Source organism: Schistocerca piceifrons, chromosome 5, assembly GCF_021461385.2.
Source record: "Schistocerca piceifrons isolate TAMUIC-IGC-003096 chromosome 5, iqSchPice1.1, whole genome shotgun sequence".
Classification (NCBI taxonomy): Eukaryota; Metazoa; Arthropoda; class Insecta; order Orthoptera; family Acrididae; genus Schistocerca; species Schistocerca piceifrons.
This window is the reverse complement of record NC_060142.1, coordinates 170378974-170403687: the sequence shown is the minus strand read 5'-3', so window position 1 is coordinate 170403687 and position 24714 is coordinate 170378974. Positions and strand designations below refer to the sequence as shown.

The 24714-nt window shown below is 41.3% G+C and overlaps 1 protein-coding gene across 1 annotated transcript in view; it reads right to left on the bottom strand.

The window, feature by feature from the left end:
• The window catches only part of LOC124798138 (endoplasmic reticulum transmembrane helix translocase), a 189982-nt gene that overhangs the window by 72703 nt on the left and 92565 nt on the right, over positions 1 to 24714 (bottom strand). The window contains exon 17 of the mRNA XM_047261412.1: positions 17077 to 17200. Within this exon, the coding sequence (XP_047117368.1) occupies positions 17077 to 17200 (124 nt within the window). The remainder of the gene's footprint in view (positions 1 to 17076; positions 17201 to 24714) is intronic.

The window sequence follows — 24714 nt, the reverse complement described above, 5'->3', positions numbered from 1 at the left end:
CAGCAGTTTGCTAGGAATGAAAATGAGAAGATGGATATTATATCTTAGGGTAACATCACTAGCTTTCCCAAAGAAAAAAAAACACAAAAAGAAAAAAAATACCAACAAGGCATTACCTAGATAAGAAAACCTCTGCTATATCCACCTCCAACACTGTCAATCAGTTTGGCCAACTTTCTAGATCCAAAATATCAGACACTGGTTAACCACTCTATCCTGCACCATTCACATGTAGATTATGTGGGGAATGATACACAAACTACTGGGCAATGGATGATCTTTGCTTGTCTGTGTGGTTTCAAGAGAAGAACAAGTTAATACATTTTTTGTTGAGTTTGAGTCTGTGAAGAAGACATAGAAGACTTTTTTCACTTCTCTTCCTATGCACTATAACAAGCTGTCATTTACGGGTGTCATTTCACAAGCATCAGATAAGCAGAATCCAGCTACCACACAGAAAGGGCAAAAGGACAGTTGTACTCTCCTCTGTTGATTGAACAATGGTTGTTGGTAGAAGCAAATTGTATCCTACTTTTTCATTTGGATAATTGTAAGTAAAAACTATGCTGTCACTGTCTATGCAGCATCTCTACTTTGTAGTCAACGGCCTCCAAAAGATTCTGATTCCACCACTGCAACCTTCACTGTCACGACTACATACAGCTTTTCCCCCAGGCATTTGTGAGCAGACTGCTTAAATTATCATTTGCAGAAAAAGAAACAGGGAGAGTTAGTTTTACTACATTCCAATGATAAAAACTTCTCGGGTTGACAGCTGAGTCTATGTGTTGTTCTCTGTCAACGTTCAGGCGAAGACGGCCTGAAGATGGCAAGCATGAAACTTGCTGAAACGTTGCTGGAGAATGACGCACTCACTCGGCTGTCACTCCAAGAAGATTTTATCATCGAGATTCACTGAGAAAGCCTGCAGTCTCATATTTTACTATATTCCATTGCATGGAATAATGGGTACCACAACACAATTATTAAATGAAGGGAACAGAACAGTTAAACCTAAAAATTCAGATACTGCTCAAACATCAAATATAGAGTTCAATACAAAAATATATCCACCCTTTCCAAATTATAATAATGTCTCATAAAAACTTTATGGACAATTCTGTAAACCCAAAATATGTATTGACTTCAAAATACACACCTCTTTGAGGGTACTCACCAAGTGGTATGTGGCAGAGGGCACTATTCGCACCAAAGTCGTATTTTCCCAGTGCTCTATAAAAACATCCCATGGTCACTCCTTGTCTGATTGACAGTTTTATCCAGACTATTTCACAATCCAACCCAGTATCGATCTCAACTGCGTTCAAACAGCTTTTAACTGCAATGAGCACACAACCTCCCATAGCATCAGCCCTACCCTTCCAAAACATTGTCCAACCAGAGTTCAAAATTTCACTGCTATTAACGTCTGGTTTCAACCAGCTTTCGATACCTCGTACAATATTGGCATTACTACTGTTTAATTTGGAGAGTAACTAGGGGATCTTGCTGCACACACTTTGATAATTTACTAACATGAGATTTAGCATATTTAAATCCTTTGGAATGACCTGTTTAGGCGAACTAACAATTTTTACAGTTGGCACACCCACATCAGTGTCATTAACTTATAATTTTTCAGGTTTGTTTCCCATCGGGAGGAACCTACTCTAAAAAAAACCCACGTGAACGCCACAAGTACTGTGCTACCCTTATAGCTGCTTCCTATGTGTAGTGTCCCTCTTATCTATCAAGGGGCATCCTAGAACCTTCCACCCTATAGCACAGGTCAAGGAATCTACAACTACTTTTGTCGCAGAGTTGACGCATCCTCTGATTTAGATCCTCCACTCGACTCCAAACCACAGGATCCCAGTCCACCCTGGGTACAATGGTGCAAATCGCCAGCTTGGCTTCCGCTCCTCTAGAGGTGGAGGCTGCCTTCAGCAATTTAGCCATCCATCAAAAAGACCCAGGATTTCCTTGGAACCCCACTGACTGGCAGCTGGCTGCACCTGGCACGCTCGATAGCCGCTGGAAGAGCCTCTTCCACATTCCGGACAAGGCCCCCCGGCAAGCACACCGAGTGAATGTTGGACTTCTTCCCCATGAAGGATGGATCTCATTTCAGGGCAGTATTTGAGGAAGTCGTATCCCTGCCCTGAAATGAGATCCATCCTTCATGAAATCCTCCCCACTCCACCAAGAGTGTCTTTCCGCCGTCCACCTAACCTTCGTAACCTCTTGGTTCATCCCTATGAAATCCCCAAACCACCTTCTCTACCCTCTGGCTCCTACCCTTGCAACTGCCCCTGGTGTAAAACCTGTCCCATGCACCCTCCCACCACCACCTACTCCAGTCTTGTAACCCAGAAGGTGTACACGATCAAAGGCAGAGCCACGTGTGAAAGCACCCACGTGATTTACCAACTGACATGCCTACACTGTGAAGCCTTCTATGTGGGAATGACCAGCAACAAACTGTCCATTTGCATGAATGGACGCAGGCAGACAGTGTTTGTTGATAATGAGGATCACCCTGTGGCTAAACATGCCTTGGTGCACGGCCAGCACATCTTGGCACAGTATTACACCATCCGGGTTATTTGGATACTTCCCACCAACACCAACCTATCAGAACTCCTGAGATGGGAACTTGCCCTTCAATATATTCTCTCTTCCCGTTACCCACCAGGCCTCAACTTCCGCTAATTTCAAGTTGCCGCCCCTCGTACCTCACCTGTCATTCAAGAACATCTTTGCCTCTGTACTTCCGCCTCGACTGACATCTCTGCCCAACCTCTTTGCATTTACACATGTCTGCCTGTGTCTGTATATGTGGGGATGTGTGTGTGTACGTGTATATCTGTCCTTTTTTCCCCCTAAGATAAGTCTTTCTGTTCCCAGGATTGGAATGACTCCTTACCCTCTCCCTTAAAACCCACATCGTTTCGTCTTTCCCTCTCCTTCCCTCTTTCCTGATGAGGCAACAGTTTGTTGCGAAAGCTTGAATTTTGTGTGTATGTTTGTGTGTCTTTCGACCTGCCAGCGCTTTCATTTGGTAAGTCACATCATCTTTGTTTTTTGATTAATTTTTCCCACGTGGATTGTCTCTCTCTCTCTCTCTCTCTCTCTCTCTCTCTCTCTCTCTCTCTCTCTATATATATATATATATATATATATATATATATATATATATATAAAATGGAAGGAAACATTCCACGTGGGAAAAATTATATATAAAAACAAAGATGAGGTGACTTACCGAACAAAAGCGCTGGCAGGTCGATAGACACACAAACAAACACAAACATACACACAAAATTCAAGCTTTCGCAACAAACTGTTGCCTCATCAGGAAAGAGGGAAGGAGAGGGGAAGACGAAAGGAAGTGGGTTTTAAGGGAGAGGGTAAGGAGTCATTCCAATCCCGGGAGCGGAAAGACTTACCTTAGGGGGAAAAAAGCATGTCTGCTTGTGTCTGTATGTGTGGATGGATATGTGCGAGTGTATACCTGTCCTTTTTTCCCCCTAAGGTAAGTCTTTCCGCTCCCGGGATTGGAATGACTCCTTACCCTCTCCCTTAAAACCCACATCCTTTCGTCTTTCCCTCTCCTTCCCTCTTTCCTGATGAGGCAACAGTTTGTTGCGAAAGCTTGAATTTTGTGTGTATGTTTGTGTGTCTATCGACCTGCCAGCGCTTTTGTTCGGTAAGTCACCTCATATAAAATATATATATATATATATATATATATATATATATATATATATATATATATATATATATATATATATATATATATATATCTCTCTGCCAAACAAAAGCGCTGGCAGGTCGATAGACACACAAACAAACACAAACATACACACAAAATTCTAGCTTTCGCAACCAATGGTTGCCTCGTCAGGAAAGAGGGAAGGAGAAGGAAAGACAAAAGGATATGGGTTTTAAGGGAGAGGGTAAGGAGTCATTCCAATCCCGGGAGCGGAAAGTCTTACCTTAGGGGGAAAAAAGGACAGGTATACACTCGCACACACACACACATATCCATCCACACATACACAGACACAAGCAGACATTTTCATATTTTTCCCACGTGGAATGTTTCCCTCTATTATATATATATATATATATATATATATATATATATATATATATATATATATATATATGTAATGGAAGGAAACATTCCACGTGGTTCCATCAGTTTCACCTGGTCCTACTCCAAATCCCATGCCACTTTCCTTGACGTTGACCTCCACCTGTCCAATGGCCAACTTCACACGTCCGTCCACATCAAACCCACCAACAAGCAACAGTACCTCCATTATGACAGCTGCCACCCATTCCACATCAAACGGTCCCTTCCCTACAGCCTAGGTCTTCGTGGCAAACGAATCTGCTCCAGTCCGGAATCCCTGAATCATTACACCAACAACCTGAAAACAGCTTTCGTATCCCGCAACTACCCTCCCGACCTGGTACAGAAGCAAATAACCAGAGCCACTTCCTCGTCCCCCCAAACCCAGAATCCCCCACAGAAGAACCACAAAAGTGCTCCACTTGTGACAGGATACTTTCCGGGACTGGACCAGACTCTGAATGTGGCTCTCCAGCAGGGATACGACTTCCTCAAATCCTGCCCTGAAATGAGATCCATCCTTCATGAAATCCTCCCCACTCCACCAAGAGTGTCTTTCCGCCGTCCACCTAACCTTCGTAACCTCTTAGTTCATCCCTATGAAATCCCCAAACCACCTTCCCTACCCTCTGGCTCCTATCCTTGTAACCGCCCCCGATGCAAAACCTGTCCCATGCACCCTCCCACCACCACCTACTCCAGTCCTGTAACCCGGAAGGTGTACACTATCAGAGGCAGAGCCACGTGTGAAAGCACCCACGTGATTTACCAACTGACCTGCCTACACTGTGATGCATTCTATGTGGGAATGACCAGCAACAAACTGTCCATTCGCATGAATGGACACAGGCAGACAGTGTTTGTTGGTAATGAGGATCACCCTGTGGCTAAACATGCCTTGGTGCACAGCCAGCACATCTTGGCACAGTGTTACACCGTCCGGGTTATCTGGATACTTCCCACCAACACCAACCTATCCGAACTCCGGAGATGGGAACTTGCCCTTCAGTATATCCTCTCTTCTCGTCATCCGCCAGGCCTCAATCTCCGCTAATTTCATGTTGCCGCCACTCATACCTCACCTGTCTTTCAACAACTTCTTTGCCTCTACACTTCTGCCTCGACTGACATCTCTGCCCAAACTCTTTGTATTTAAATATGTCTGCTTGTGTCTGTATGTGTGGATGGATATGTGCGTGTGTGCGAGTGTATACCTGTCCTTTTTTCCCCCTAAGGTAAGTCTTTCCGCTCCCGGGATTGGAATGACTCCTTACCCTCTCCCTTAAAACCCACTTCCTTTCGTCTTCCCCTCTCCTTCCCTCTTTCCTGATGAGGCAACAGTTTGTTGCGAAAGCTTGAATTTTGTGTGTATGTTTGTGTTTGTTTGTGTGTCTATCGACCTGCCAGCGCTTTTGTTCGGTAAGTCACCTCATCTTTGTTTTTTATATATATATATATATATATATATATATATATATATATATATATATATATATATAGAGGGGGAAACATTCCACGTAGGAATGTTTCGGCTAGTTCTAATAACTTTCACTTTATTTCCACTTCCGTTTTTCGCACATCACTGATCATTTTTAGCTGCTCCCCACAGGTTTTAACGTCATTATTTCTTCGTCAGGCAATTGTTAGCCCCATTTTCGTAATCTTTCACAACACCACCACTCCTTTTAATACATTTACACGTTTTTTCGAAATTTTCGCGAATTTCTCCGTCCTTTAACGTGTTTTAGCGGCAACACAACCACCTAACCTTCATGCACATCGCTGTCTATCAACCCAAGTTCACCACAGGATCAACTTAACCAACACTTTTTCGCCTTTTTTTCATACCAGATCTCCAGTTACTTTCTAGTTCACCCTTATCTCTCCCCATATATTTTTATCTTTCATTTTCATTTCAACCTCATGTTACACTTTCCACCTTCTAATACCATGTCACCCTCACAACACCCCCACAACGACCCCATTAAGTTTTATTTACATTCCCTCCGCAAATATGCCTTCACCCTAGCCAGATTACGCTTGCATATTTTATTTTCTCAGGCTTGTCTGACATTTGGCATCACCCCCAAAGGCCTCACACTTAAAGTTCCCATCTCTGGCTGCAACCCTTCTTTCCATCAGTCCCTATACCAATTCCAAACTGAACAATCCATTGCCCTCACCCACCTAATCCTTCACCTACACATCAACTCAGCCAATGAACACACCCGTCAACTCCTATCCTTAATAAAAGTCCTCAATCTTTCCTCTCCCACATCCACACCGGCTATTCAGAGCATCCTCCTACAGGCCAACCGCAAATTAGAACAGCATGGCACCCTTCACCTCAAAAAACTATCCAATCTCCTGGTTTCCCACCTCCGGAAAGGCAACTCACTCACCCTTCACAACCTTTCCAGCAAGCCTCAACCACCTCTCATTGCACACAAACCCAGTCTCTCCCATCTACTCAGTCTCCCACTTCCAGCTCCACACCCTCCAAAACCTCAAAATTCCAATCAACACAATCTGGCACCACAACACCCTAATTCAGTAGTTAACCTTTCCTCCAAACCTCTCTCCCAATCCGAAACCTCTGTCCTATCCAAAGGCCTCACCTTCAGCCCCACTCCCAGATTCAACCAAACAGCCCTCGTCAAAGATTTACTGTCCTACACTCGTACTCTCTGCTGGAAGTATCACTTTGCCACGAAGAAAAATGATCCTAATCCTACCCCTAATGATCCAACTCCCCAAGACACTATCCAAATTGAACCCTGCCTGGAACAGTTCCGTCCTCCGTCACAGCGGGACCCACCTCCTCTTCCTCAAAATCACCCTCTCCAAACCTTCCAGGAATTTCTGACTTCCAGCCTTGCCTCTCAATCCTTCTTAAAAAACCTTAATCCTACTCCCAACATCACCACTGCTGAAGCCCAGGCTATCCGTGATCTGAAGGCTGACCGGTCCATCGTCATTCTTCCGGCGGACAAGGGTTTCACGACCGTGGTACTTGATCGTCGGGAGTATGTGGCTGAGGGACTGTGTCAGCTTTCAGACAACACTACATACAAAGTCTGCCAAGGTAATCCCATTCCTGATGTCCAGGCGGAGCTTCAAGGAATCCTCAGAACCTTAGGCCCCCTACAAAACCTTTCACCTGACTCCATCAACCTCCTGACCCCACCGACACCCCGCACCCCTACCTTCTACCTTCTTCCTAAAATTCACAAACCCAATCATCCCGGCCGCCCCATTGTAGCTGGTTACCAAGCCCCCACAGAACGTATCTCTGCCTACGTAGATCAACACATTCAACCCATTACGTGCAGTCTCCCATCCTTCATCAAAGACACCAACCACTTTCTCGAACGCCTGGAATCCTTACCCAATCCGTTACCCCCAAAAACCATCCTTGTAACCATTGATGCCACTTCATTATACACAAATATCCCGCACGTCCAGGGCCTCGCTGCGATGGAGCACTTCCTTTCACGCCGATCACCTGCCACCCTACCTAAAACCTCTTTCCTCATTACCTTAGCCAGCTTCATCTTGACCCACAACTTCTTCACTTTTGAAGGCCAGACATACCAACAATTAAAGGGAACAGCCATGGGTACCAGGATGGCCCCTTCATACACCAACCTATTCATGGGTCGCTTAGAGGAAGCCTTCTTGGTTACCCAGGCCTGCCAACCCAAAGTTTGGTACAGATTTATTGATGACATCTTCATGATCTGGACTCACAGTGAAGAAGACTCCAGAATTTCCTCTCCAACCTCAACTCCTTTGGTTCCATCAGATTCACCTGGTCCTACTCCAAATCCCATGCCACTTTCCTTGATGTTGACCTCCACCTGTCCAATGGCCAGCTTCACACGTCCGTCCACATCAAACCCACCAACAAGCAACAGTACCTCCATTACGACAGCTGCCACCCACTCCACATCAAACGGTCCCTTCCCTATAGCCTAGGTCTTCGTGGCAAACGAATCTGCTCCAGTCCGGAATCCCTGAAGCATTACACCAACAACCTGACAACAGCTTTCGCATCCCACAACTACCCTCCCAACCTGGTACAGAAGCAAATAACCAGAGCCACTTCCTCATCCTCTCAAACCCGGAACCTTCCACAGAAGAACCCCAAAAGTGCTCCACTTGTGACAGGATACTTTCCGGGACTGGATCAGATTCTGAATGTGGCTCTCCAGCAGGGATACGACTTCCTCAAATCCTGCCCTGAAATGAGATCCATCCTTCATGAAATCCTCCCCACTCCACCAAGAGTGTCTTTCCGCCGTCCACCTAACCTTCGCAACCTCTTAGTTCATCCCTATGAAATCCCCAAACCACCTTCCCTACCCTCTGGCTCCTACCCCTATAACTGCCCCCGGTGTAAAACCTGTCCCATGCACCCTCCCACCACCACCTATTCCAGTCCTGTAACCCGGAAGGTGTACACGATCAAAGGCAGAGCCACGTGTGAAAGCACCCACGTGATTTACCAACTGACCTGCCTACACTGTGAAGCGTTCTATGTGGGAATGACCAGCAACAAACTGTCCATTCGCATGAATGGACACAGGCAGACAGTGTTTGTTGGTAATGAGGATCACCCTGTGGCTAAACATGCCTTGGTGCACGGCCAGCACATCTTGGCACAGTGTTACACTGTCCGGGTTATCTGGATACTTCCCACTAACACCAACCTGTCAGAACTCCGGAGATGGGAACTTGCCCTTCAGCATATCCTTTCTTCTCGCTATCCGCCAGGCCTCAATCTCCGCTAATTTCTAATTTCAATTTGCCGCCGCTCATACCTCACCTGTCTTTCAACTTCATCTTTGCCTCTGTACATCCGCCCCGACTGACATCTCTGCCCAAACTCTTTGCCTTTACAAATGTCTGCTTGTGTCTGTGTATGTGTGGATGGATATGTGTGTGTGTGCGAGTGTATACCTGTCCTTTTTTCCCCCTAAGGTAAGTCTTTCCGCTCCCGGGATTGGAATGACTCCTTACCCTCTCCCTTAAAACCCATATCCTTTTGTCTTTCCTTCTCCTTCCCTCTTTCCTGACGAGGCAACCATTGGTTGCGAAAGCTAGAATTTTGTGTGTATGTTTGTGTTTGTTTGTGTGTCTGTCGACCTGCCAGCGCTTTTGTTTGGTAAGTTTCATCATCTTTCTTTTTAGATATATTTTTCCCACCTGGAATGTTTCCCTCTATTATATATATATATATATATATATATATATATATACACACACACACACACACACACACAAAGATGATGTGACTTACCAAATGAAAGTGCTGGCAGGTCGACAGACACACAAACATACACACAAAATTCAAGCTTTCGCAACAAACTGTTGCCTCATGAGGAAAGAGGGAAGGAGAGGGAAAGACGAAAGGATGTGGGTTTTAAGGGAGATGGTAAGGAGTCATTCCACGTTTTGGAAATATCTAATGTGCAGCAACATGTATGCCGCATATTTTCGTATTATGAAAGAGGAAACAGCCAAATCACTAAACGTAAACACTGGTCACATGGAGACTACCCACCTCCCAACTATAACTCAGACTGCTCTGTGTATCCGTCCCAGATCTACAATATTTCCAAACCGGAACAATACTAGTTTTCCAAGCTACTCGCAGAATACAACTTGAGCTAGCCGGGGACTGTACAGCTGGCCCTTACTAGTGTAGCAGTCTCGCCAAAAAATTTGTGCTTCAAAATCTAATTTTCTTGAATACACTGATTAGGTAACATGTAATCTTTCTTACTTGTTACTCCTGTTAGTCACGTATTTCCACTCTGGTAGTCTGAATCTACGGCTTTCGCTAGTAATTATAACAATGCTGATCATTCGCAAACCCATTCAACACACAAACAAACAGCGATTGTCATTCACCCGTTCGGCTTTATTCTGCTCAACTTGTATAGCCCTGTCCTCCTTTGTCTGCAGGAAAGTTTATTTCTAGATGCGACAGGGATTCCCCTGGCAGAGACATCATGTACACTACGCATGCATTCATAAATCAACTTATGATTCATTCAGAAGTCAACTTTGAATGTGTTCAAAAATCAACAGGGATGAGTCTCAAAGTTATGAATAATCGATAAACCAATGTGCACTGGAACATGAATTTGGACCCCCCCGCCCCAAAATTGCCACCCGGGGCAGATACCCCAGTTTACCCCCGCCCCAGATCTGGGCCTGTTGGCATGTGTGAATCTGGGTTTTTCCCAGTTTTCTCCCAGATGAAAAAATTCCCGGGTTTTTCCCGGATCTCCCGGTTGTCCTGGGTTGTATATGCCCTGTCAAAGCACCCACAAAACATATGTCTGCCATAGTTGAGCAACACCTGCAAACCACAGTACGAAGACTTTCCTCCTATGTTACAGACCCCAACCATTTCCTAGTTCACCTGAGGTCCATGCCTATCCCACTCCCATCACACACCTCGCTTGTCACCATTGGTGCCATTCCTCTATACCAACATCTACGACATACATGGTCGGTCTGCTGCTGAACATTTCCTCAGCCAGCGCCCACCTGATTCGAAGCCTATGACATCCTTATAATTACAAACAACTACTTCACTTTGAGGGGCAGATATACGAAAAGATCACGGATATGGCCATGGCAACCAGGATGGCTCCTTCCTATGCTAATACTTTTATGGGTCACTTGGAGGGGGCTTTCCTGGTATCTATAATCCTTCAGCACCTAATTTAGTATAGATACATTCATGACACCTTTGCCATATGGACTGATGGTCAGGCTGACCTGTTAAAATTCCTGGAATCTCTAAATGGATTCTCCCAATAAAATTTCACTTGGTCCTATTCCAAATCCCATGTCATTTTCCCTTATGTTGATCTCATTCTCACTGAAGGATAGCTACACACTTCTGTCTGCATTAAACCTACTAACAAACAACAGTACTTGCATTCTGACAGTTGCCAAACTTTCCGTGTCAAACGTTCCCTCCCATACAACTTTGGTGTTTGAGGCAAACACATTTGTTCAGAGGCAGACTGTTTACAGCAATATACCACCACACTCACCTCAGCCTTCACTGGATGTAATTACCCCACCAGCCTATTTAAAAAAAAAGTTCCTGGGCCATCAAATCCAAGCCTGATGCTGCTAATCCCTCCAAGAAACAACTTACGAGTACACCACTTGTCACCCTGTATCATCCTGGTCTTGAATGCATTACTCAGCTACTTCAACAGGCCACGACTTCCTAAAATCGTGCCCTGAAACGAGGTCCATTCTGTCAGATTCTGCCCACTACACCTAGGATAGCTTTCTGTTGCCCTTCCAATCTCTGCAACATGCCTGTCGGGCCCTATGCTCCTTCTGGACCCATCTCCATATGCTATGGCTCCTATGCCTGTGATCGTGCCCGCTGCAAGAACAGTCCTATCAAAGGGAGAGCCAACTGTGAAATCATATACATCATACACCAGCTGTTATATAAACAATGTTTGGCCTTTTACATCTTCATGACTACCATCAAGTTATCTGTTAGGATGAATGGGCACAGGCAGAAGGTGTATACGGCAATACACAATATCTGTTGCAGAGCATGCACTACACCATGACAGTTGTGACCTTGGCACCTGTTTCACCACAGGTGCAACCTGGAGCACCTGTGAATTCTTGCCCCAGAAACCAGTTTCCCAGAACCCCGCAGGTGGGAACTGGCGCTACAACATGTCCTTAGTTTTTGCCACCCAGCTAGCCTTAATTTACATTAATTTCTTCGGTCTCGGCATTTCATCACAATGATTATTCTTTTTTTTCACTCAGTTATAGTTTTCTACTTCTTTCATTTTATGACTCTATAACACACAATACACTTAGCTTTTCGTTCTTACACTATGTGATAAAAAGTATCCAGACTCCTGGCTGGAAATGACTTACAAGTTCGTGGCCCCCTCCATCGGTAATGATGGAATTCAATATGGTGTTGGCCCACCCTTAGCCATGATGACAGCTTCCACTCTCACAAGCATATGTTCAAACAGGTGCTGGAAGATTTCTTGGGGAATGGCAGCCCATTCTTCACAGAGTGCTGCACTGAGGACAGGTATCGATGTTGGTCAGTGAGGCCTGGCACGAAGACAGTGCTCCAAAACATCCCAAAGGTGTTCTATAGGATTCAGGTAGGACTCTGTGCAGGCCAGTCCATTACAGGGATGTTATTGTCATGTAAGCTCTCCGCCACAGGCCGTGCATTATGAACAGGTGCTCGACCATGTTGAAAGATGCAATCGCCATCCCCAAATTGCTCTTCAACAGTGAGAAGCAAGAAGGTGCTAAAAACATCAATGTAGCCCTGTGCTGTGATAGTGCCACGCAGAACAACAAGGGGTGCAAGCCTCCTCCATGAAAACATGGCCACACCATAACACTACTGCCTCTGAATTTTACTGTTGGCACCACACACGCTACCAGGTGACATTCACCGGGCATTCGCCATACCCACACCCTGCCATCAGGTAGCCACATTGTGTACCGTGATTCGTCACTACACACAACGTTTTTCCACTGTTCAATCATCCAATGTTTATGTTCCATACACCAAGTGAGGTGTCGTTTGGCATTTAGCGGCATGATGTGTAGCTTATGATCAGTCGCTCGATCATGAAATCCAAGTTTTCTCACCTCCCGCCTAAGTGTCTTAGTACTTGCAGTGGATCCTGATGCCATCTGGAATTCCTGTGTGATGATCTGGCTAGATGTCTGCCTATTACACATTACGACCTTCTTCAACTGTTGGCGGTCTCTGTCAGTCAACAGACGAGGTCGGCCTGTAAGCTTTTGTGCTGTACGTGTCCCTTCATGTTTCCACTTCACTACCACATCAGAAACAGTGGACCTAGGGATGTTTAGGAGTGTGGAAATCTCACATGCAGACGTATGACAGAAGTGACACCCAATCACCTGACCATGTTCGAAGTCTGTGAGTTCTGCGGAGTGCCATATTCTGCTCTCTCTCAATGTCTAATGACTACTGAGGTCGGTGAGATGGAGTATCTGGCAGTAGGTGGCAGCACACTGCACCTAATATGAAAACCATACGTTTTGGTGGTGTCCGGATACTTTTGATCACATAGTGTATTAACTCAGGCATGACATTTCAACAGAAATATCTCCCTTGCATATTACCATTTCTTCCACCTTTAATCTATCAGGTTTTCAAATCTTGCCTGGTGCACTGCACAACAATCAGTCTTTCCTTCTCACTCCATTTGCTAAGTCTTGCCTGGACCAGAGTTCTGGGTGACTTTTTCGAACTCTACCTCTTTTCCTAAACCTCATCCATCCTTTTCTATCACTCCTATTCCTTCTCCTTCAACCCTTCTGCCAAATGAAGAAGCCACTGGATCTGAAACCTTGCACACGTAATACATTTTATATGTGTGTTTTCCTGCTGCTGCTTGACGAGTAGATCCAATCACACTAACTATACAAAGAAAACTTTAGACAATAAAATGTCCTGACAGATTTGAATATTATGAACACTTTACCGGAGACAACATGTGAGGGAAGTGACAAGTTTGAAATATGGTAGAAGGGCATCAGTGTAGTTAACCGTTTCCTGGGAATCATTTTAAATGGTTAACTATGTCATTTTATGCTCGTAGCATGTTTTTTTTCCCCCTCATGAATTTCAGAATTTAAAAACTCTGAACCGCTCCCTTATAGTCATGTGATATCTAGTGATGTCACTCGCTAGCATGCTCCTCCTACTGTCGAAGTTCATCCACAGTGATATTTGTTTCTGGAATTTACGTTTCGGAAAATGGGTTACAAATGGAGTACAGTGCCATGTGTACATCTATAAAAACTGCTGAAAAATTATTTTTGAGTCTTCAAACAAAGGAGAAGATGAAACTTCCTGGCAGATTAAAACTGTGTGCTGGACCGAGACTCTAACTTGGGACCTTTGCCTTTCGTGGGCAAATGCTCTACCAACTGACTTACCCAAGCGCAACTCACGCCCCGTTCTCACAGCTTTACTTCTGCCAATACCTCGTCCCCTACCTTGCTTGGGTAGCTCAGTTGGTAGAGCACTTGTCCGCGAAAGGTAAAGATCCCGAGTTCGAGTCTCGGTCCAGCACACAGTTTTAATCTGCCAGGAAGTTTCATATCAGTGCACACTCCGCTGCAAAGTGAAAGTCTCATTCATAAAGGAGAAGATGCATAAAATGTGGTTGTAACTCCCTCGCAGAGATCCAAATGGGATAGGAGTAACTATGTGGTTTTATTTCTGTGAGGTTCATTTTGATATTAGTAAGCACTCTATATTAACATGTTGTCCTTTTATGTTCCAATGTAATGCTTGCAGGATTGATCCTCATTTGGAGCAAGGCTTTTTTTTTTAAGGATACTGCAGTCTCTTTTATTTATGATACAATTATGTAAGAGCTTTAAATCCTATATCATATGACATTTTAATATCTATTTTCATTTATTAGCTTCATTTTACACATGATCAATTTGAGAGGAATCAAGACGAGGGCATAAAGAAATTGTATTTTGTACCTAAAGTAGCTATTTGTCTGAAGAATCTGAGAAACCATTTAACAATTTCTGAAACATTATGTCATTGGAGCTGATAATTTGCCACTTCCAACAGTCTCCATCGAGCCTGTTGTAAAGGGGTCTCACAAAGAAAAAAATTGACCATTGCTTGAAAGCTACGAGAAAATGCATTAAGACCAGGGAATTACATTAAAATGAAAGCTGGTGCAGCTTAAGACTTTTAAATCATGGTGTTTCAGCAGCAGTTAAATATTCAGTAGAAAAAATAGATACCTTTAAGGTTCCGCTGCATCAAGTGTGTATTTTATAGACATATTTTTCCAGTTGTTTAAATTAATGAGCTAGAGGAACAGAAATACTGCAATGTGTAAAACTGTTGGACGCAAACACAATGATGCTGTCTGAAAATCTGAAAATTGATAAAGAGAGGTATTTGGAAAACAGTAGTAGTTCTAATAACAACACGGCAATTAACAACAAAATTATCTTCTGGATGAAAAACTTTTGACTATGTTTTATTGTGCTGGCTTTCAAAAGTTATTCTGGAAAAACATTCTCAGCATGATCCAATCAAATAATCCATTTCCAGATTCCTTTAGTTTTAAGATGTTTTGGTACTTATTGCTGTGCTGTGTTTTTGAAGAACAAAGAAACCATAGACTCATCAACTTCAGAAAGGTTTCCACTATCAGCCTTCACAAAATTCCTTTCCTTTGTTAGTTAAAAGTTGTAAACAAGTTTTCCATTACTAAATAACTACACTGTTTGCAGCAAAAGTACGGAAAAACACTAGCAACTTTGGCTAACACTCCTACAACACACGTTTAGCTTCGTCTTACTCCCAGCCTCTGACACCACTAGAGCTTCAGCCAGTGACAGTGTGTTTTCGATCACAAGAACATATCTTGAAATTTAATTATTCTTAAGTTTTATTTACATAAAAATAACATATTTTGTGAGAATATTGACCAATATGCTATTTGAATGTGATAATCATACAGAATAACAACAATCTAAACCAAATTTTTAGTATGGGTAAATAGCCTAATGGGTGTAAGGAGAAGAAAAAGCACTGAACTATTATTTAAGAATTAAAATACGGAACAGTGAAGCTTTAAAATGAGAAAATAAGCAGTTTAAATACACTGCAAATAAGTTTATCACCATAACTAAGATTTTGGGAAAGAGGAGTGGCAATATCACACCCTAGCCAAAGGTTTGTGGCTATCCATCTTTCCCTATCACAATCAACTGCTAAATAACATCAAAAACTAACTCCAAGTTAATATCTGTAGGTAGCTTATTTATCTGCTGTCGTCAAATTTCCAGACACTTTATCACAACAAATCATACTAAAAGATGTGTTCTGGAGAGGTCTTTAAGGCTGCGTATGTTAGCTTCACTGTGTGCTTAATGTTTTTCATGTTTTCAATTCTAAACTTGAGATGTTTAATGTTTTGTGTGTGTTCAATCCAAGGCAAAATGGTGATGTTTCTGTGATTTTATGCCTCTTTTGCTATATTTGTGGTAAACTTCCATGTATATGTGTCTTATTTTATGTGAGCCCGTGAAGGCATAATTGCCAGTATGTCATTAACTGATTTTTAATTATAACTTTCATATTAAGAACAATGTGTTTGATACATCTTCAGTGCACTATTGCCTTGATACAGCATACTTTCACAACACCTAAGTTACAACACAAAAACAATGAAATATGAAAATTCTTAACTACCAATATGATGTGTACCATCATTTCTTACAGCAAATCATACCAATAATGATGCATTTTTGAGAAATTTTCTATGTGCTGGTGCTTTGAAACAGCAATTTTCAAAGGATGTAAGTTATAAAAAGAAATCCATGAAATATGGGTTTCAACTGATAAGGATGAAATCCAATATGGTGTCTCCAAAGTTCTGCTTGTGACATAGATTTGAAATAGGATGGCTAGAATGAAGGGACTGAGCCTTCAGAAGGCTACAAGAACTGTACACTGTAGATGTCACTCCCTCAAACCTCTGCTACATATAGCTAAGTGAAATTTCAAAGTACAGTCTTAAGACTAGACCTGTTTGAAAAACATCAGCTGACATCAACAGTTCCAAAAATGTTGACTGTCATTATGTAAATTCACTTGGGAAGTAATCAAAAGTGCCCTAATAATTTAAATTCTGTAATCCATTATTGAGAAATGTATTTTAATAAATATTTTGGCGCAGCTCCACTTCAGAGCCCTTAACTGTGAGTCATGCCTGGGGTATGATGATATTAACATAATTTAAAGAACTGTCTACATAAAGATAATAGTACCACACATTACAATTTCTAGCTCCAACTGTGGCGACATTTCAATAATAACTTACTACACATGATGGAAGATAGTTTTGATGTGAAGGGGGCAGCAATACTGGCATCTCCAAGTTTAACTATCTGAGCTTGATCTTGCTCTTCCATTTCTTTCAATAATTTCTGAATCTGAGCAACACTCTGAAAATAGAACAAAATTTTCATTTTAATGTTCTAATAACTACTGATAGCCAAAACCAATGCAAAAAGGTTAATAGGGAGTTTTAAAACTGTAATTACATGAAAAAAATTCCAAAATGATTTAAGAGTTACATTTAATAAACTGAGATTTTAAAAAAAATTCAGTGTTTACAATATAGTAAATGGTACACACAAGAGCTTATAAAATGGAGCAGCAGCAAGAGGTATTCCTAAAAAAATATGGCTCTTCAGATATAGTATGGTACTACGTTAGCTGTGGTTCTCACATACTGCTATCACAAAGTGTTCCTAAATGAAACATCCAATTTGAAACCATTATATTTATTACTGCACGTATAAGATAACATTAAATATCCAGTAAGTCTCCGTGTTTCATCAATCATACTAAAATTGTTGCACATATCACTCTTACACTGTAACATAAATATTAAGACAACACTAAATTCATCCTGAAGATGTTTCAGAGCATATTCCTGCCCAAAATTAATGGCAGCTCTTATGTTTCTTTTTCTTTATTCTTTAGCTGAAACAAGTCAATTCAAAAATGGTAGAAAAAATTGTTTTATATATCTCCACAACAATAAGTAACATTACGAGATCTGGTCGAAGTCAACCGACAAATAGTGAAAGAAACGATTACACTACAGATGTCAACAATAATAAATAATATTAGGGTATTTGGGTGGCCAAGAGTCTGGTCCCAAAATTCTAAAATTTAGCTGAAAAGCTTAAGCACTGGTGACTTCACCACACTTGACAGAAGCACAGAAGGCCACTGTGTACAGTAATTTCCTTCTGTATAAGATTGGCACAAAATATGTTAACAGCAGACAGTTCTTCATCATTCTCCTCATGCTTCCATGCTAAAATTCAAATTGAGGAAGTGGCTTTTGTCTTCCAATTCCCTTAAAACATTGTCAATTAACTATATTTTCTTCTACCAGTCATCTGCAAGCAAAATATGCACTAATTGAAGTCACTCTGGTCTCATTACAATTCGCAATATGAAGCTTTGTAAACAGTTGGGCAACACAATGAATGGATAAGAATGTGACTTCATGAAAAAGCTTCTTTAATTGTTTTCAGATTTTCATCATAATTACAATACATGTATTTTTTGCAGTTCTAATTTTTTTCTTTTACATAATAGGTTGTTTGTTCTGACTACTGATAGTTCCAAAAACACTATCATTATGTAAATTTATGTGGAATATATTCAAAATGTGTCCTAAAAATTTAAATTCTGTAACCCATTTTCAAGAAATTGATTTTAATATATATATATGTGTATGTTTGCTATATATATATATATATATATATATATATATATATATATATATATATATATATATATATATATATAGGGAAACATTCCACGTGGGAAAAATATATCTAAAAAGAAAGATGATGAAACTTACCAAACAAAAGCGCTGGCAAGTCGATAGACAAACAAACAAACACAAACATACACACAAAATTCTAGCTTTCGCAACCAATGGTTGCCTCGTCAGGAAAGAGGGAAGGAGAAGGAAAGACAAAAGGATATGGGTTTTAAGGGAGAGGGTAAGGAGTCATTCCAATCCCGGGAGCGGAAAGACTTACCTTAGGGGGAAAAAAGGACAGGTATACACTCGCACACACACACATATCCATCCACACATACACAGACACAAGCAGACATATATATATATATTAAATATGTCTGCTTGTGTCTGTATGTGTGGATGGATATGTGCGTGTGTGCGAGTGTATACCTGTCCTTTTTTCCCCCTAAGGTAAGTCTTTCCGCTCCCGGGATTGGAATGACTCCTTACCCTCTCCTTTAAAACCCACTTCCTTTCGTCTTCCCCTCTCCTTCCCTCTTTCCTGATGAGGCAACAATTTGTTGCGAAAGCTTGAATTTTGTGTGTATGTTTGTGTGTCTATCGACCTGCCAGCGTTTTTGTTCGGTAAGTCACCTCATCTTTGTGTATATATATATATTTTTAGGGTCCAACTGATGTCAATGATGAATGCTTCTTTGCTACTAGTTTACCAAAACAAAAACATTTTTGAAACCAGCAATGTATCATAATTGTAAATGTGGTCTGGAAATTCTGTAGATCACATGCCCGCTGTAGCTGTGAAAATTGCTTATGGCACTGAACTTTTTTTTACAAAATATTATATCTTGTCCACTTGAGTAAGCCTCTCTCTCATTAACAACAGTCCTACACTAATTTTGCAGAATCCTTAAGGTTCACCAATCTTTCTTACTCTAGTCTTTTCTTTGCTTCTCTTCTGCCAGAAGGAGCACCTGATTTCCAAGTAATACTGTATTTTTACCTTCAGTTGCTCAGTGAGACCTTCCGTAAACCACAATGCCATTTAACACCTTAAGTAAGAGAAATGCAAACAGCAGTGCCAAACTATACCACATGTCCATACAAATGCTGTTTGGACTGAATAACTTATCATCATTATGTCTCTGATGATAACAGACATAATTTGTAATTGTTATGGTCTTCAGTCCAAAGACTGGTTTGATGCAACTCTCCAGAGTGTAACATTTATGTTGAATGGATCATAAGGTACCAGACCTTCAGTCCAAGCAGAAGCACATGGCAGTTTGGTGATGTGAGGCCTCCAGCATGACGGAAATGATGTGCTGGCTAGCTATTGGCTAACAGAAACTAAAACTTATATGGGCATAAGAAAAATCCAGGCCTCTGATTGGCATAAGAGTTTTTAGGTCAGGAATGCCATAGTCACAGGTTGAGGTGTCTCACAGTGATGCCTAAGCAGACGGTTGTGTATTGATCACATTTCATACAAAGTGTTGCCTAACAGCTTAATTATTGTCAATCGGAGTAAAAATCATTGTTAAAAGGCAACATGAACAGTCGCAAAACTGATGATGATCACAATTACTAAATTGGTCAGGAATGTGATGGTCGAGAATCACACATATCACATAGTGTAGTTAACAATGTAGGAAAAGTCAAATTGCTACTTACCACAAAGCCAACATGTCAAGTTGCAGACAGGCACAATTAAAAGACATGTACGTAAACCCAGTACTGTCACAGGTTTCTCCCACCCCCTCAGTGACCGTGCCACCTGTGGAAGCAGCCTTGTCATTTACCAGCTCTGCTGCAATTACTGACAGCTTTTTATATTGGTATGACTACAACCATCTGTCCACCAGGATAAACGGCCACCGCCAAACTGTGGCCAAGAGCGAAATAGACCACCCTGTGGTACAACATGCAGCTGAACATAACACTTCATTTCAATGGCTGCTTCACACTACCCGAGCCATCTGGATCCTTCCTTCCACAATCAGCTTTACTGAACTGCACACATGAGAGTTATCCTTACAACAATTCTCCACTCCCATATTTATCCCGGCCTCAACCTACAGTAACATACGGTCCCTCACACCCTCCACCCAACAGTTTCCACCCACCTTGTCCTGTCATCTCCTCCCCATTCTCATCTCCCATTCTGTTTTGTTTGCAGCCCTCTGCCAAAGCAACCGCTCATCTTTCCCTGTCCCTCTCCTTTTTACTTCTTTTTTCCTCACCTCCCTGCCCCACAACCTCCTGATGCTGTGCCTGTTGGCAGTCTAGTCCCTTCACTCTCCCCGCAGTGTCAGGGTGTATACGTGGACAAGGGAAAAAAAAAATCCCAGATATCCCGGTTAAAAATAAATTTTCTCCTGGGTGAAAATACACTTTTTCCGTGTTAAGTGACAGTATACTTTGTCGAAACAGTAAAACTTATCAATCCTTTGAATGGACATGGTTTTATACAGCAGCATACAGTTTAGAAAACGAAACTCGGGGGAGGGGACACACGCTTTGAAAAGATCTTTGATGTGCAGTGACATGTACACTGCATATTTTCGTATTACAAAAGTATAAATTCTAATTCCACCAATAGGAAAAGTTAATGGTTTAAGTTTATATATAGTGTTGCTACCAGAAAAGCAAAGCTTTCGCATATAATATTTGTCCCAAAGATTAATAAGCTACAAGAGAAGTTTTCACATATAATGTTGATCTGTTTGGCGCATGTTACACTTTAAGATACATCACACAAATACGCCAGTAACATTTTTAATACCGGCGTAAATCTCTGATCTTCCGGGCTCAAAATACTTCTAAATGGCTCATCATCAAAGAGTTGATTTTTAAATGAGAGCAAATGTTTTGTGATTTAAGTAATTCATCTTACATTCTTGCACATAAATCATCTTGCGTTAAAGGAAATTTACTTTGAAAACAACGCTTTTCGAACCACAATTTGCAATATTTTCCGGCGACCTGTTTAGATTCATTTCAGCAGTTGCCAGAGCGCACCAGATAAGAGGTATCACCGCACTTGTGCAGCTACGGTGACATGGGAAGCCCCGTACTCGTGCGTGTAAAACATTATAAGATCTTTCTTACATTATTTCCTAAAAGAAACAAGACATCAGAAGATACTCCAAGAGCGTAGGAATTTCATGAACCATACTAAAATGCATAGTTCGCCTTAAAGCGCACATTTCTATGTCCAGATTACCAATGACGTAGGCCTCGATCTGATATTACGCTTTTCAATGTGTTTTTCGGGACGTAAATTTTCTTGGAGTACCAGTACTGTATTATGTTATGTTTGGTTCTTTATTATGGCATAATGCTATACGTGCTAGAAGATGAAAATGTGCATTTGAAAAGCACCGAATAGTTGTAACTAGCAAATAGTGTGGAATTAAACACTTCGTTTCAAATAAATTTACTGCCTCAGCAGGAAAGCTTAATAAAAGCCAAATTTCCTTAGCAAACTAAAAAAATAACTTTATTGTTCTGCAAGGCGATTAATGCTTGACTGACAGAAAGGTGGAAATAAAATAAAATCTGAAACTAGTACCATATTTTAGCCTTCCGTAATTATGTGAATGTATTTTAATTCACTTGATAGCTTCCAGCCACAGAAATCCATCTCGTTTTCATTTGACGTGAGAGCAGTAAACGAACAGGAAACAGAAAAATCACTAAAGGTAAACACTGGTCACATAGAGACTACCCACCTCCCAACTACAACTCAGACTGCTCTGTGTATCAGTCCCAGATCTACAATATTTCCCCCCCCCCCCCCCCCCCCCCTTTCCGCTATAACTCAGACTGCTCTGCACATCAGAACGTCATATTATTTTAAGAAACGGCTTTTCAAAAATAAGTTCATTTTCTAGTGCACACCTTTATGAAGAGTGTGATACATAAAACATATATCTTTGAGGGAATGTAAGAGATGTTATTTGGTCTTAAGTGTGCTGAAGTGCAGTGCCACGCCTCTTCAACAACATTCTTATATGGCACATCACTATATTTCGCTCTGTGGAACTCAAACGTGTATATTTTGTAACGGATGGCATCAAACTATTTCAGGACAGTGGAAATTAAAATGTCCTGTAGTGCCTCTCCTACTCCCAGTCAGCCGGTTTGACATCTTGCCCCTTTTAAAAATTAAAAAAAATTGCAATTAATACTGGATGGGATTATTTGTAACCAGGAGAACAAATGCTCTTTATTGCCTATTAGCTAATAACTGCTCTTCTGAGTGACATAAAATTACATATAGGGTACTTAAAACCAGTAAAGACAAGAGACAGGCAAGACGGTACACATTTCTTCAATCCTTAGGTCCTAATGATTTTTCTCTCTGATCTTGCTATAGTTTTAAATGGCGTGCTTTCCTTTCTGCGAAAGAACTATTACCTCATCAAAGTTCGTCAATATGAAAAATCGAAATGACGTCGTCTAGTACTGAAAAAGCCATTAATACAAGTAGTACCAAAGACTGGTGTGTTTCTAGATCTGATTACGTCTACTTTGTCACCGTGTGCTGGATAAAACAAAATAGGTCTTTCTAATACTGCAACAATTGTAACACACACCAAATAAGCGAGACTGTTTTGGCAATAATGATCATTATAATAGTATGACAATATAATTCATGAAGTACCAATACGAAATACCTATTTGGCCTACAACAATCAAAAAGCTTTACATTAGTAAATAGTTTCACAATTCATTCATACGCTCCAGTTTCTCACACTCGAGACCGAAAAGTAGTAGAACGGAATTTTTGCATAAATTTGGAATCATCATATTCTTCCATAATTTGTGTGATGTCCCCGTTTCTTCTCCTTCCTCGCCTTAAGAAACAATCTTATCACTAATTCTGTAACTATTCCAACCACTGTCAAAACTCATTCTTTGGTTAACTTTACTAACCCTGCCACAAGCACCGGTTTAGTGATCCAATGATTATCGTATTTACTCGAATCTAAGCCGCACTCGAATCTAAGCCGCACCTGAAAAATGAGACTCGAAATCAAGAAAAAAAAAAGTTTCCCAAATCTAAGCCGCACCTGAAATTTGAGACTCGAAATTCAAGGGGAGAGAAAAGTTTTAGGCCGCACCTACAAATCGAAACAAAGTTGGTCCATTGTAATATGAGACACAATTTAGGTCGAATGAATGATGATACAGCTACAGTAGGTTCGAGTCGTAAGCTTAGCAGTTAAGCTTTACTGGGTAGCCATTGCTATGCGTCACGCACTCCGTCCGTATTTATACGGGTACCTTTCCTTTTTCACGTCTGGTTTGAATTGATTGCTTATTTTGCTTTGATCTGGTAAGTGCCGTTCTCTTTGTTATAGGTGTTTACGGCACTCTAAGCTGAAAATGCATTACTGTACTGTGTCATGAATTGTTTGTCGCATTCTAATATGAGTGTATACGGCCTGTCCCCACTTGTGGCATGGCTTGTTTTTGTGCGCGCTACCGCCACTTACAATAAAAAAAGAGAGAAATCATTTCATTAGCAAAACAACGGCAAGAGACTGCTATTTGTTGTTACTTACACTGCTTCTTTCTTTGATAATGATCAACAAGAACCAAATAATAGACTGCTTTTGATAGGAGACGTTCTGAACAAGAGTTTAGCGAAAATTTTTCTCCGTTTGAAAATCTTTGCAGACGCCTCTTCAGTATGTTACATTCTGCACAGAAATTAGAGTCATCTTAGATTTAAGAATCTAATCAATTGCCGTGCTTCATTTCTGATTGTATCACTATTAGGCATAAGAATAATACGAATATAAACATGACATGATATGTATATTCTTCCGCGTTTGCTGTTGTCTCACCCAAGTTTCGTAGTTTATTAGGCAGGCAGGATTTAAATGAGATAGCAGCAAACATGAAAGAATACACGGCAAAATGTTTATATTCGTATTATTCTTATGGCGAAGAGAATACTGTATGTGATTCACAATTCATAAAAGTTCCTATTAGCAACCATCTCTTCTCACAGGTAGGAAAAAATTCAGAACGTGGGGTTGGCCATATTGACAAACATCCCAAACAGTCTTGCCAGTCGGATTTTCGTAGTACATTGAAATGCTGCTACATTCGAAGATGAACAATACGGAATTTGTATTTATTTCGTTGGATAATGTA